Here is a 13,649-nt window from a genome sequence, read left to right on the forward strand (position 1 = left end):
GAAGTTTTTATTCTATTTTCATAATAAAACACTGTGGCCCCAAGGAAAAAAATTTCTTTCTTCTAGTGTGGCAATCAACGTGTTAATGATGGGTAGGTGAAGTACATCACCACCATACTCATTCCCTTTACCTGTGGGGCCAAGACAGCTGAATTACTGATAGTATGTATTGGTAGTATGGGGTACTACAAATGTGAATTTGACTGTCATCTTCCTTCTGGAATCTCTGAGCTTTGTTTTAATTATCTGTAATATGGGCTGATAATACCTCATTTACAGAGTTGTGAAGAGTAAATTTAACAGTTAAGGAGACTGTAGGAATCTGAAAAAAAAATTATTATAAACAAAAGCAGAATGTAGGATTTTACACTGTAACTATGAAATTATTAAAATAAGCATATAAAAAGATTGGAGAATATAGAACTCATAATAATTGATGGAATTAGGTAACGAGATAGGTAACTTTAAATTCTGTATTCTAAACTGTCACAATATTGTAAATGGAAACGTGGAATTATTTAAAACTGTTAAGATGGCTGATACTCCTGTTTTCAGATGATACTGTTCAAAAACTTTGCTATAGTTTTGAATCACTGGATGGGTCAACAGACACAAAGCAGTTAGGTTGAATTCCTTCTAAAAAATACTCCCGTTAGTCCTGTCAGAACATGGATTTACTTTCAAACCAGTTTTGGAGATGCTTGGTAGAAAGGGTTTTTAAAATTTTTGCATTCAAGGGGAAATGATCATTGTGAGAGAAAATACAGTGAGCTCCCAGAATGATGTAAAGGAGTAGCTAACATTCTCCAGTTCAAGTAGAGGTCCTTATTGTCTCAGTAGTAGGGCCTCTCCCTGCGCCTCTCTGACTCCCTGTCTCTGTTTTGAGTGTTATATTACTAAATACAGGCCAACACCTTACCAAACTTTCTTTAAATGGTTTGTTGTTTTTAAGCAATAGTTGATGGGAAGGTGGGGTGTGAGTAATGGAATACTTAAAAGGGCTCTGGACTTTAGAGAGGCTTGAATTTTAAAAATTGGCTCTGTCTTTTCCCTATATGATCTTAGGCAAGGTACCTTCTCTGATCTAGTTTTCTCCTGTAAAATGGGAACAGTAGTATCTGCCTAGAGTTGCTGTCAGGATTAAATGAGGTAGTGCATGGCAAATGCTGAGCATGATGCCGAGCACATAACAAGGGCTAAACAGGCATTAGCTGCTGTTACTCTATAACATTAGTATCTGTAATGGCAGAGATGGTGGCGGTCTTACCCGTTGTGTATTTCTAGTACAGAGTGATCTGTAATATATGTTGAATGAGTGAATACATTACAGAGAACAGACTGTGGTTCATTCCCATTTACTGGACTGTGTCAGAAGAAACAGAACTCAAGTTTACTTTCATACTTTTTTGTTGCCCCTTTGATCCTAATGCCTGCCTGGTGGGAGTGACATTGAGGTTTTCAATATCTGATCTTTAGAGTAGGCCTTGTCAATTATAATTTAGGTTTCTTTGAGAGACAAGAATTAGGAGACCGATAACTATATTAATTTTGGCAAGTGGTTTCCTTTTTTGTCTGTAAAGTGAAGAGACTGGGGTTGAACTCTGCTTTCCAACTTCAAAACTTTATTTTTCCTAGTTAGAATTTAATATAAACGGATGATTTTGTTGGTTTGTAACTCTTAGCTCCTTATTTTAATCTGCAGTTTATTTTGGAGAGCCATCTATATATTTGTCACTGTAGGTTTACTCCTTCAGATGAAAAACCAGGGTTCCTCTTAGGTTCTTCTTTTTTTAAACAGCTTTATTGAGATATAATTTGCATACCATACAATTTGCCCAATTAAAGTGTACAATTCAGTAGTTTCTAGTGTATTCACAGATATGTACAACCCTCACCACTGTGAATTTTAGAGCATTTTCATCACTTCCAAAGGAAACCTATAGCCTTCAGCTCTTATCTCCTATTCCCCACCCCATCCCTAAGCAACCACGAATCTACCTTCTGTCTCTAGAGTTCCCTGTTATGGACTTCCTATGAATGGATTCATACATGTGGTCTTTTGTGACTGGCTGCTTTCACTCGCATTATGTTTTAAGGGCTTATCCATGTTGTAGTTTGTGTCAGTACTTCCTTCCATCCCCTCTCCCTCTTATTTTTACTATATATGTTTTTAACTTATGGGTTTATTTATGCTGGAAAGTTCAGTTACTTTATAATTTTTTTGTTTTCTGGTCCTGGAAGACAAGTGTTTTTTTTGTTTTTGTGTATGTTTTTTTTAAACCATGACAGGCTTCCAGAATGAGATATTTCTTTACTATGTGTCTGGAAAAGTTTCTGAAGTTCCCCTTGAGGTTAGGCATTCCATATTAGTACATTAACTCATCCAGAAGAGAAAAGGGATAGGCAAGTCCCTTATGAAATTTAATCAGAAGTTCATAACAGATTATAAATGTTCTGTTGGTTTGATAAGAAGATAGACACAATAGGCATTTCTGGAAGCTCAGATTGGGCCTTTGTTTTTGTTGTTTCTATCCCCACACCCCCAGGCTCAATGGCAGAGAGTTCTTGACAGGGTTTGCTCTGGTAAAATGGATTGGGGTGTTTTGTCAAAAGTTTGAAGATCAACTAAAGGCCTTGTAATGCAGAGTTGGGGAGACTTTCCTTCTCTTATGTGTGGTTGAATGGCTGCCTCCACTATTTCAGACAGCCTGCACCCTGAAAGTTTTGTTCAGACATACTTCCAATTTGCCATTTTCCTTTTTTCCTACAGGGATTAAAGCCTGTGGTTTCCACAGAAGCACCACCTATCATATTTGCCACACCAACTAAACTGACCTCCGATTCAGCGTATGATTATGCTGGGAAAAACAAAGTTCCAGAGCTGCAGAAGTTTTTCCAGGTGAGGGAAGATACTCTAGGACAGAGAAGCCTGTGAAATAAATAGGCTTAAAAAATCCCTTATGAAACTGAGTCTTTTTATTTTGAGGCAGAGTCTTGCTCTGTCAGCCTGGCTGGAGTGCAGTAACATCTTCATAGCTCACTGCAACCTCAGACTCTAGGCTCAGGCGATCCTCCTGCCTCAGCTTTCCTAGTTGCTGGGACTACAGGAGCTCACCACTGCACCCGGCCAACTTTTTCTAATTTTAGTAGAGATGGGGGTCTTGCTCTTGCTCAGGCTGGTCTCGAGCCACTGAGCTCAAGTGATCCTCGCACCTCAGCCTCCCAGAGTGCTAGGATTACAGGTGTGAGTCAGCATGCCCGGCTGAAACTGAGTCTTAATCTAGTTTATTAACCTCTTTTCTTTTTCTTTACATAGAATTCCCTTGATTTTAGTTTGAGCTGTAAACTAATAGAACTTTATGTAGGTAGATACTGATAAAAGAGGGAAGGGTCTTAATTTCCTCATCAGTATTTAAGGGTATGCAGATTGCATGTATAGCTTTTTCCATGAAACTGTTGTATGGGAAAAAGCAATAGCATGTTTAATGACACTGACTATTCTAATTGTTTTGTGCTTGTTTGATATTAAAATTTACTGAGCTGTTGCTGGAAGTAGAGGAGGCCCTCTTTGGTTTGCTGATCAAAAGAGAGAAGCCAGAATTGGAATTTAAAATATTATTAAAGTTAATCTACCTCTAAATTATTATTATTATTATTATTTTTTCTTTGAGACAGAGTCTCACTGTGTTGCCCGGGCTAGAGTGCTGTGGCATCATCCTAGCTCACAGCAACCTCAAATTCCTGGGCTCAAGCAATCCTTCTGCCTCGGCCTCCCGAGGAGCTGGGACGACAGGCATATGCCACCATGCCCGGCTAATTTTTTTCTATGTATTTTTAGTTGTCCAATTAATTTCTTTCTATTTTTAGTAGAGACGGGGTCTTGCTCTTGCTCAGGCTGGTTTCGAACTCCTGAGCTCAAACAATCCGCCCGCCTCGGCCTCCCAGAGAGCTAGGATTACAGGCGTGAGCCACCGCGCCCGGCCTACCTCAAATTATTGAAAAGTTAGTGACCTGCCCAAATCTCAGGTGCCACGGGAGTGGAAGTGCCTGCTGCTGCTATTGCCCCAGGTAGCTTGCCCTGCCTCAAAAATATGTCCAGATTCAGGTCTGTCTTGGGGATAGAACACTTTTGTTTTGATCAGGTTAGTACCTTTTTATCTGATAAGTAACATTTGAGAGGGCATTTGGAGTCTTGAAGATGGAGTAGAGAGGGATTTTGGAGACTGAAAAATAATGAATTAAACATTTTATGGAGTCTGATTACTAAATGGGGGTTTAACAGTTTGAGGGAAAGAAGGCAGTTGAATACAAAATGGACTTGAACCTGTTAGTCAAACTGATGTGCTCCGACTTCGTGCACTCATGATCAGAAGCCAAACTAAATGTAAAAATAAATGGAGAACATTTCTTGTGCTTGTACTTCTGTTTAGCTGCTGATTACCTTTGCCTTTTAAAAATTCACCAGTGCCCCTTTCCTAGTTAAGCAGTGTATGTGATAAATGCCTTAGAAAGTTGGAATTTGTGTTATGCATGCTCCCTGAGGCTGCATTTTGGAGATGACTTTGGATTTACAAGCTTCAGCTATAAGAAAATATACTAGTGTTTCAGTCAGCATTCTGATGCATTAGGGCTTTTTCCATTGTGATGCTTTGATGAATTAGTTACAGAGTAGACAAATTTGTTCTTTATTAGCCTGAAATTGTAAAATCTTCTTATCAACTTTGCCCTTGTTAATTCTTGCTTTCAAGAAATCTGACGGTGTGCCTGTCCACCTGAAACGCGGCCTGCCTGACCAAATGCTTTACCGGACCACCATGGCGCTGACTGTGGGAGGGACCATCTACTGCCTGATTGCTCTCTACATGGCTTCACAACCCAAAAACAAATGAGTGAGGCTGCAGAGGACTGGTTTGCTATTTGGCATAAACCCTTTGAATTTCCATTTTCATTATTTCTGTTAAATTTATTTTTTTTTTTTACTCGGATGGCCTGGCCTACTTAACGTTTTTGCAAGAAAAACAAAGATATGAAGACAATATTTTGGTTTGTTTATGAAATGTATATGGCTTGTCAGAGATCATTTGACAGTTAAAACTATTGTTTTAAGAAATGACACTGCGCTCTTGTATTTGTGCTCCTGATTTCCCTGGAGGTTCTGGATGAAGGTTCCATATGGGCTCATTAACATCAGTCTGTGCTGAGGACCTTGGAGACTTATGATTGCATTTTTGAATATGGGTGCAGAAGCCTTTCTGGATTTGGATGTGACTGAGGAAGGCAGACAGACACCAAGCAAGGCCAGGTGCACGAAATGGGGGGTTCGAGTTAGTAGTCACCTTGGGGATTTTTCCATTTTGCAGTAAAACGTTAATAGAAATTATTTGTCGGGCAGTTCATTTCAAAGGGTTATTTGCCTAATCTCACATCTTCAGTGAAATTTTATGTGTAATTGTTTTGTATTTATTCCACCATGGGAACAGAGAGCACCTGTTTAGTGTTGCGCTTTAGACTGCTGTTTTGTTAAGGCGGCTGTGCCACAAATTCTCCTTTATCTTTTAAAAATGTTATGGCTTTAAATTATGATTTATTTTGACTGTGGAATAAATACATGAATGAAAAATTTCAAGTTTGAAGTTCTTTTAAATTAAATGAACTTTCAGAATAATTTCAGAACACCAGAAGCATCTTAAACCTGAGTCTAATTTCTTTCTTTCTAATTAGGCACCAGATAATCTTTATAAGATGGTTCCTCAAAGTCAAGTAATAGGAGCCTAGCAGCATGTTGATGATTACCATATATACATATGTGTATATATGTGTATTTTTTTTTATTTTGAGATGGCTTCGCTCTGTTTCCCAGGCTGGTGTGCGGCGGAACAATCATAGCTCACTGCAGCCCTGAACTCCTGGGCTCAAGCAATCATTCTGCCTCAGCCTCCTGAGTAGCTGAGCCTACAGGCACATGCCACCACACCTGGCTAATTAAAAAATTTTTTTTTATGGAAACAGAGTCTCACTATGTTGCTGAGGCTGGTCTCAAACTCCTGGCCTCAACCAATCGTCCCACCTCAGCCTGCCGAAGTGCTGGGATCACAGGTGTGAGCCATTGTGCCCTGCCCATATTGTTCTTTATTAAAAACCTGCTTGCACCTTAGTGAATTGTGCCTGTAAGGCACAATTTAGACACTAATTTCCTATGCTGTCACGATTGATAGGCTCTACTTATATTAATGCTGAAAAAAGGTGGAATTTTATTATTCATAAAGTGATGGTCTGAATCTTGTAATCTAAATTTTATTCTTTTCTATTTCTCCCAAGTTTTTATTTTGAAAAATTTCAAACTACAGAAAAATTGTTAAGAATAGTATGATATACACCTGTACTTAGATCACCAGTTATCAATATATTGCCACCTTTGCTTTTTTTTGTTCTTACACACATGGGCACCCACAATGCATATATGTGGTTTTTGCTGAATCTTTTTTTTAAGATTAAGTTATGGGATTATGATAAATCAGCCATAAATACTTTAGCAGGTATCTCCTAAGTTATGTTCCTTCATAACCATAATACAGTTGTCAAACTCAATAAAGTTAACATTGATAACACTACTACCGTCTTATATATAGTCTATTTTTAAATTTCCCCAGGTGTCTCAATGATGTGTCCTTTAGAGTTGTGTTTTTTTTGGAGACAGGGTCTCGTTGGGTCACCCAGGCTGGAGTATGGTGGTGGGATCATAACTTACTGCAGCCCTCAACTCCTGGGCTCAAGTGATCCTCCCACTCAGCCTCCTATAGTTGAGTTTTTTAAAATAACAGCTTTATTGGGATGTAATTCACATACCATACAGTTCATCTAAAGTTTACAATTCATTGGTTTTTACAATATTCAGTTGTGTAACCCTTACAATCATTTTTAGAACATTTTTATCACCCTAAAAAGAAAGCTGTAAGTAATCGCTTCCCTTCCCCACTCCCAGCCATCCCACCTCCCGCCGTAGGTAAGTGCTCATCTAGTTTTCATCTCTGGATTTGCCTTTTCTGGACATTTCATATAAATTTAATCACACAATATGTGATGTATATGACTGGCTTTTCTTGGTGTATTATTTTTGAGGTTCATCCTTTAGATGGCTGAATCATATTTCGATATACAACATTTTGTTCACTCATCTATTGATGGACATTTGAGTTATTTCCATTTTGGGGCCATTACGAATAATGCTGCTATGAATAATAGTGAACAATTTTTATGTGCACATTTCTCTTGGGTATACACCTAGGAGTGGAATTCCTGGGTCATATGGTAACTGTGTTTAACTTTTGGGGGAATGGCCAGACCTGTCTCCAACTCAGCTGTACCATTTACTTTCCCACCAGCAGTTATAGTTGGTTTTTGTTTTTGTTTTGGGTCCAAGATCCAGTTAAGGATCATATATTGCATTTAATTGTCATGTCTCTTTAGCCTCCTTTTATCCAGAACAGTCTCCAGTGCCCTTCTTGATACTGACCTATTTGAAGAGTCCAGGCAAGTTGTTTTGTAGGACATCCCTCGACTTGGATTTGTCTGATTGTCTCATTATTGGTTTCAGGCTAAACATTTTTGTCAGGAATCCTTCCTGGATGATGTGGTGTCCTCATCATCAATGAAAGATTCATCAGGGTAGCACTTGGTACCAGTTTGTCCCATTATTGGTGATTTGAAATTAGATAATTTAGTTAAGATGTTACTTGCCAGATTTCTTCTTTGTGAAGATACCCTGTGCCCTTTGTAATTTGTAAGTACTCCGAGGGGTGATATTTGAGACTGTTAATAACCTGTCCTCAATAGTCCTGCACTCAGTGTTCATTGGTGACTCTTGACTGAATTATTTATTACTAAGGGTGAAAAAGCGATTTTTTCAATTGTCATTCCTTCCACGTTGTTGACATTGTTCTGTGAAGATGGGCGTCCCCCTTGAAAAAATTTCACTGTAATTTCCTTATTCAATGTGTAGTAACCATCTCTGTCGTTACTCATTTCGATGCTCAAATGAAGCCCAAATTTGGCTTCTGTGTTCTACTGACATGCCCCTATCAGTCTTTGAGCATCTCCCTACTTTCTGACAGACAAGATATTTTCCATGCTGACCTTGTATTTTCCTCACTCCAGTTTCCTCTGTTTACTTTCAGGTACAGTCTATGAATCTAGATAGGTACGTTTTCCTCATCTGTTTTATTTTTGCCTAAATGGTATCTTCCAAAACTCACTTGTAGCTTAGAGATTGTTCTCTGCCTCGTTGTTTTGCATTGTTTTCCGTTTTGTGATGCATCACATTTTAGTCTCTTTTTGATGGCTAGTTTTAAATTTTTTGCTTTTATAAATACTGCTTTAATGCATAAACTTCTTTACATGTCATTTTACATGTTGTTGAATATATTTGTAGGATCATCTCTAGAAGTGGGACCTAATAAGGCCAAGAGGATGTGCGTTCCAATTTCCATAGCTGTTCCTCGCTGAGAGATACCGTACTGATTTACGTTCCTATTTAGCAGTGTTGAGAGGGCTTGTTCCTCCTCACCTTTACCAACAGAACGGATTGTTACAATTTGATCTTTGCCAATCTGGTAAGTAATAAAAATTATTTGTGGTTTAAATTGCCTTTCTATTGTAAGTAGTTATGTTGAATATCTTTTTTAAAAAATTTATTTTTATGTATTTTTAAAAATAAGTTATATATCCTTTTTTTATGAACTGTCTATTCATGTACTTTGTCCACTTATTTCCAGGGTACTTTTGATAAGGCTTTATATAAATGTCATTGGTCCAATGGGCTGATTTCTTCAAGAGCAGTCTCCTGTCTGAGCCAGACAGATCTCTTCTCACTGCAAGTCCCAGAAATCAGTAAAACCAGCTGATACAGAAGGAATTTTCTAGAACCTGAGTGAAGCTGGGGCCTCATAGGGTTACCTTTAGGACCAAGGTGGTTGTCTTTTGTGTCACTCTCTTGGCTGTGCAGCCGTTTAATTCTCTGTTTCTGTAGACCAGCTTTCTGTGTTTCTCATTGCACGTGGGTAGGAGATGGTTGTCCACCTACTGGCAGCCAGCCCTAAATTCCAGGAGAGAAAATGTTATTGGCCCATTTTGGGTCAGGTGTTCCCCGCTGGCCAGTCAACTGTTTGGTGCCAGGCTGTGGGGGCAGATGCAGTGAAGGAGCCCAGGCTGTCCTGTTATTGGATCTTAACTGACAGTTGAGAGCCTTTCACTTTATTCTCAGAGTTAGGATTATTCCTAAGCACATTACTTTGAACCTTTGCCTGGTTGGTTTGTTTACTCAGAGGGTGACTATCCTCCCTCTCATGGGTTTGGCTCGTGTCAGTGCTGTCTGAATGAAATGCTGTTAACAGAGGGGCACTCACTCTTTGCCTCCTCCAGGTCAGCAGTTTGGGTTCATATAACCCTGGGAGTATGAAGACTGCATGGGGTACCTAGACAAGGATAGTTTAAGGGAATTGAGTTTTAAATCCTCAGCTTCCATTACACTTCCTAAAATTGAGCTGCTGAAGAAAGCACCTGGCTTAAGGGGGTGCTTTATGATGTTCTTGCACTCTACGAAAGGCAGGCACACCCTCAGCCATTCTGGTCAGACTGCAGTGTGCTGCCATGGAGTGTAAAAACCATCTCTGGGGCACCATAGGGATAATTGCAAGTATTGGTAATAGTGAGGAAGTATGTGACTCTAATGACTGGGTGACAAATCCTTTAGCAAGTTAGAAGTTTTCTGAGTCCTTGCTTTTAACAAAATTGAAAGAGGAATCAACTGAGTTTCAGCTGATCATTAAGAAATCATTGTGATAATAGATCACTACATGACTTTTCGTTATAACTCAGGAATTCAAAGAATTCAGTGATGTTCCTATTACAAAACTTCATTCTTTTCTACTTATTTATGAAAACAAAGTTTCCTGGTGTTTACATCTGTAAAAATAAAAAATGGGTATTGAATTGAATTGGTACTGAAAATGTCTTATTTTACCAGTAAGCAAGATTCATCCGTGGAAACCTGAACTAGCTTCCTCCATCCTCTAATTGAGATGCATTTCTAACACAAATTTTCTCATATTTAATAGTTTTCAATATTTATGTTCTGTTACTGTGGTCAAATATGTACTAATAGTAATTGTAATACTGCAATCCAGAATAAAAATACTTCTAACACTTTGAAACCTTTATGGTCACAGAAAATTTAACCATACTGAAATTTCAAAGTGTTATAGACAATTATGTATAATCAATAAAAGACTTTCAACCCTAAAGTTGTATTACATTAGGGTAAAATTTTAGGTATGCGAATGAAATGGAAATACAAGTTCAAGAAGAAATTTCTAACTGTTCAATAGACATTTGCATTTTCAATGGGAAGAGGTGGGTGTCTAACTGCAGTGGTATTTATATTCCACTGGATACATTTATAAAAGTGATTTAATAATTTAAGCAATATTTATAATACAACGGAAACTGTACTCTGCCTGTAACTAAACTTAAAATGAAAAATTTTAATGTTAAGGTTAAACATGGAAAGGGTTACAAAAGAATTTTTAGGGTACACAAGAGAAAAAAGGTCAAAAATGGCTACTTTATACTTCTTCTGAAGAAGTGCCCACTTACCCCTCCGTTTGTTTTCTCTGCCAAATTCCTTTTCAGGGTCTGACTAGCTTTCCCTCTCCTTCTCGGCCCTCATGCAGTGTGACTTTGGTGTGAAGCTGTCAGTGGCATGGTAAAGGTTGGCATGGCTTTTATAACAGTGGCCAGCTTTCTTTTAATTACATACTTTTTTCTCCCTTTCATGTGTGTGGCCCTGGGTAGGCTCTCCTGGCTTGTCTGGTATTGAGGTTTGTGATTCCTGAGTCATCTTTTGGATTTTTCTTATGGTTGGAAGCTTTGCAAATCTCTCTGGCCCATTGATCCTCGATAGCTAGAGGTTACACCTGGGACAATGAAGGTTGATCACTGAGAAATTCTGATACTGCTTGGTCCCAGTGATTTAATACACTTATTCGACATTTTGACTACATACATCCCAGGCTGGTCACTAGTCTAGTGCCACAGACTGCTCATGTTGGTTGAGAAGTGGGGCTCTGTCCATAGTGCCCCTCTTGTCAGTTCACTGGCTGTCACCCTTGTTTCTCAAGGGCCTCCCTGACCCACAGTCAGCAAGGAGTTCCATGAATCCTTTACTTCTGGACATTTAATTAGTGTGCAAAAGAAAACACACTGAGGTGTGAGGGCCTCAAAGATGAATCAGATGCCCTTGCCTTTGAACAAGCCTGGTGATTATATTTAAGGAAACTGTTTAAAAAAAATCACTTTTAGGGTCCTTTACAGAGTGTCTTTCAATCTCTTAGGGTTGATAGACCAAATGGCTAAGAAACGCTCTTGTTATTGAGGAATTTTGTGGTTATCCCTCACCTGTCTGGATGATGGGTTTTGGCTGCTTTTGAGCTGGCTGCCCCTGGGTGGCTGAGGGTGGAGGGAAGCCTGACTGTGGGTTCTGTTCTGGGAAACAGATGTCGTGCCTATTTGGTGGCAGGTCGGCCCCTACAGTGTGGAAGGCAGCATCAGCTGACTCATTAGGCGAACAAGAGCAATTGGGGTGGCTCAGCGCCTCTTGAGGTGGGAGGAGAGTGGGACAGATCACTTGCAGTCCCCTCTGTTGTCAGCCGCTGTCACTTGCATAAGCTTGAATCAGGAATCCTGACCTCCATGTGGCTTCAAGGTGCCCAGGGTGCAGTTTGCTGTAGGATGTGTTGGGATGGGCTTGCTCAGAGTCCAGAGTTGGCTGGAGCTCATTTCCAAGAGAGCTGCTGCAAAATGCTAATGGAAAACAGAGGCCAAGCAGAATGACTGGGAATAGCGTTCTTTAGATAATATTAATATTTTTTTCTTTAAGTTCTGACACAGTCCTTGGGGACATCATGCCTTCCCTCACCTTGGCATTGTCCGTGACACTGAGATCTGTCATGGTCACATGGCAGCACCTCGGAGCCAAAGCACAGGTCCTTCATACAACCCAACATGTACTAGCCAGTTTGGAATCTTTGCTAACTCCAAATATCACATTCCCATGGAAGTCAGCTGAAGGTGCCTCAGGCTGGGAGAAATGGGGTTGCCCCCGAGTCAGGAAAAGTTTTAGGAGGAAGCTGAAGTTCATTGCAGTAGGGCCTTGGGACCACTAAAAAGTAAAGTAAGACAAAATTAGGAATCTGGGTTTTCCACGGCAGAAAAGGAGAGGTTGAAGCTGCGTAGGCCCGTACCTGGTGCCTGGGTGAAGTGCCAGGACGAGTAGGTGCAGAAGTTGGGGTGGTTCCTAAGGGTATCTCGCCAGGCAGAAGGCTCGGTGCTCTCCTAGCGAGAGGGAGAGAAGTGGGGAAAGGGCATGCAGGCAGGAGTAGAATGGAGGAGCTGGGGCGCCATCTGCTCATCCCTGGCTCACTTCAGGGATCTGACTGTACCAAGCTCATGCTTAAGTTCCTCACCACAGGGACTACACGCTGGGACTGTGGGAAAACCCAAGGATGGAGGCAACTTGATTGCTCAGCTCAGCCTGGGCCCTTCTTAGGAAAGCCCTGGCACAGGTTATGGAAGATCCTCCTGACTAGAGAGGATGGGGAAAGATGTAGGATGTTCCAGAATCTGTTAAAACCTGGCAGGCTCTAAGCCCATCTTCCCCTCCCCTCCTCCCCACTGTGTAGGCCACCAAGCCTCCATGTTACACTGAGCAGATTGATTTGAAGTTGAGTTGAAGCTGAATGAGCTGATGATGTCCACTTCAAAGTTCAGTAGTGTTTGATTAGAGCCATCCAGAGACTAAACCTGCTCCCAGGAAATTATTCTGACCGAATAATTAAAGCGAATAAAGGTTAGAATTATGTTTCTGGCTAAATCTGTGTTTCATTCAGCATCTCCAAAACATGAATTCCATTAACCTTTCGTGAACCAACATTAAATTGCTTTCAATTAGTTGTCATTCTAATTAATGTTGAGTCACACAGGAACCTTTGTTCCTTAGTAGCAGTTCTCTTTTCTCCTCTGGAACTATGTCCTCTTGATTTGGAAATCAAGCAAATGTTGATTTGGAAAATTGGTTTTATAACTTTAAGTGTGTTGTCCTGCCCATCACTCCCTTAGTCAGGACCTGTTTATCGTTTCATTGGAAAGAATCGAGCCGTGGGAAGTAGGCCGCAAGCGTGGCAGGAGCAACTGGTTGAGAAAGCGCTGCTGACTGTTGGATTGAAACGTGTAACTTGTGAAAAGGTATCCCCTGGCTGTGACAGAGATAAAGTGAAGGAATGGTTGAGGTGGCTTAGCCCAGGCAAGCTTGGGCAGGGCTCTGGGAGGCGCTGGGTGCTAAGGGAGTCATGGTCTTCCCAGGTGGGCCTTGTACAGGTCGAGGAGGGAGGAGCACGCTGCTCTTTGCATGCCATGACCTAGCTCACTCTGAGCCTTTATGCCTTGGGTGTGAGTGGCTTTGCTCCTGCCAAGGAGTGGCTCCCAAGTCGTCACCTGGTCCTGTCTGCAGCCTCAGTGTCCCGAGAACCAGCACCCCCCTTCTCCCGTCTAGTGGCCATAGCAGAAGGGGTGGGGGAGGACTGCGGGATAAAGCTCTG

At 40.6% G+C, this 13,649-nt stretch overlaps 1 protein-coding gene across 1 annotated transcript in view; it reads left to right on the top strand.

The window, feature by feature from the left end:
* The window catches only part of LOC105817990 (cytochrome c oxidase subunit 7A-related protein, mitochondrial), a 15,759-nt gene extending 10,139 nt beyond the window's left edge, over positions 1-5,620 (top strand). The window contains exons 2-3 of the mRNA XM_012653842.1: positions 2,771-2,899; positions 4,749-5,620. Coding sequence (XP_012509296.1) covers positions 2,771-2,899; positions 4,749-4,889 — 270 coding nt within the window. The 3' untranslated portion in view covers positions 4,890-5,620. The remainder of the gene's footprint in view (positions 1-2,770; positions 2,900-4,748) is intronic.
* The last annotated feature ends 8,029 nt before the right edge of the window (positions 5,621-13,649 follow it).

This window comes from Propithecus coquereli, unplaced genomic scaffold, assembly GCF_000956105.1.
Source record: "Propithecus coquereli isolate 6110/MARCELLA unplaced genomic scaffold, Pcoq_1.0 Scaffold43, whole genome shotgun sequence".
Lineage (NCBI taxonomy): Eukaryota > Metazoa > Chordata > Mammalia > Primates > Indriidae > Propithecus > Propithecus coquereli.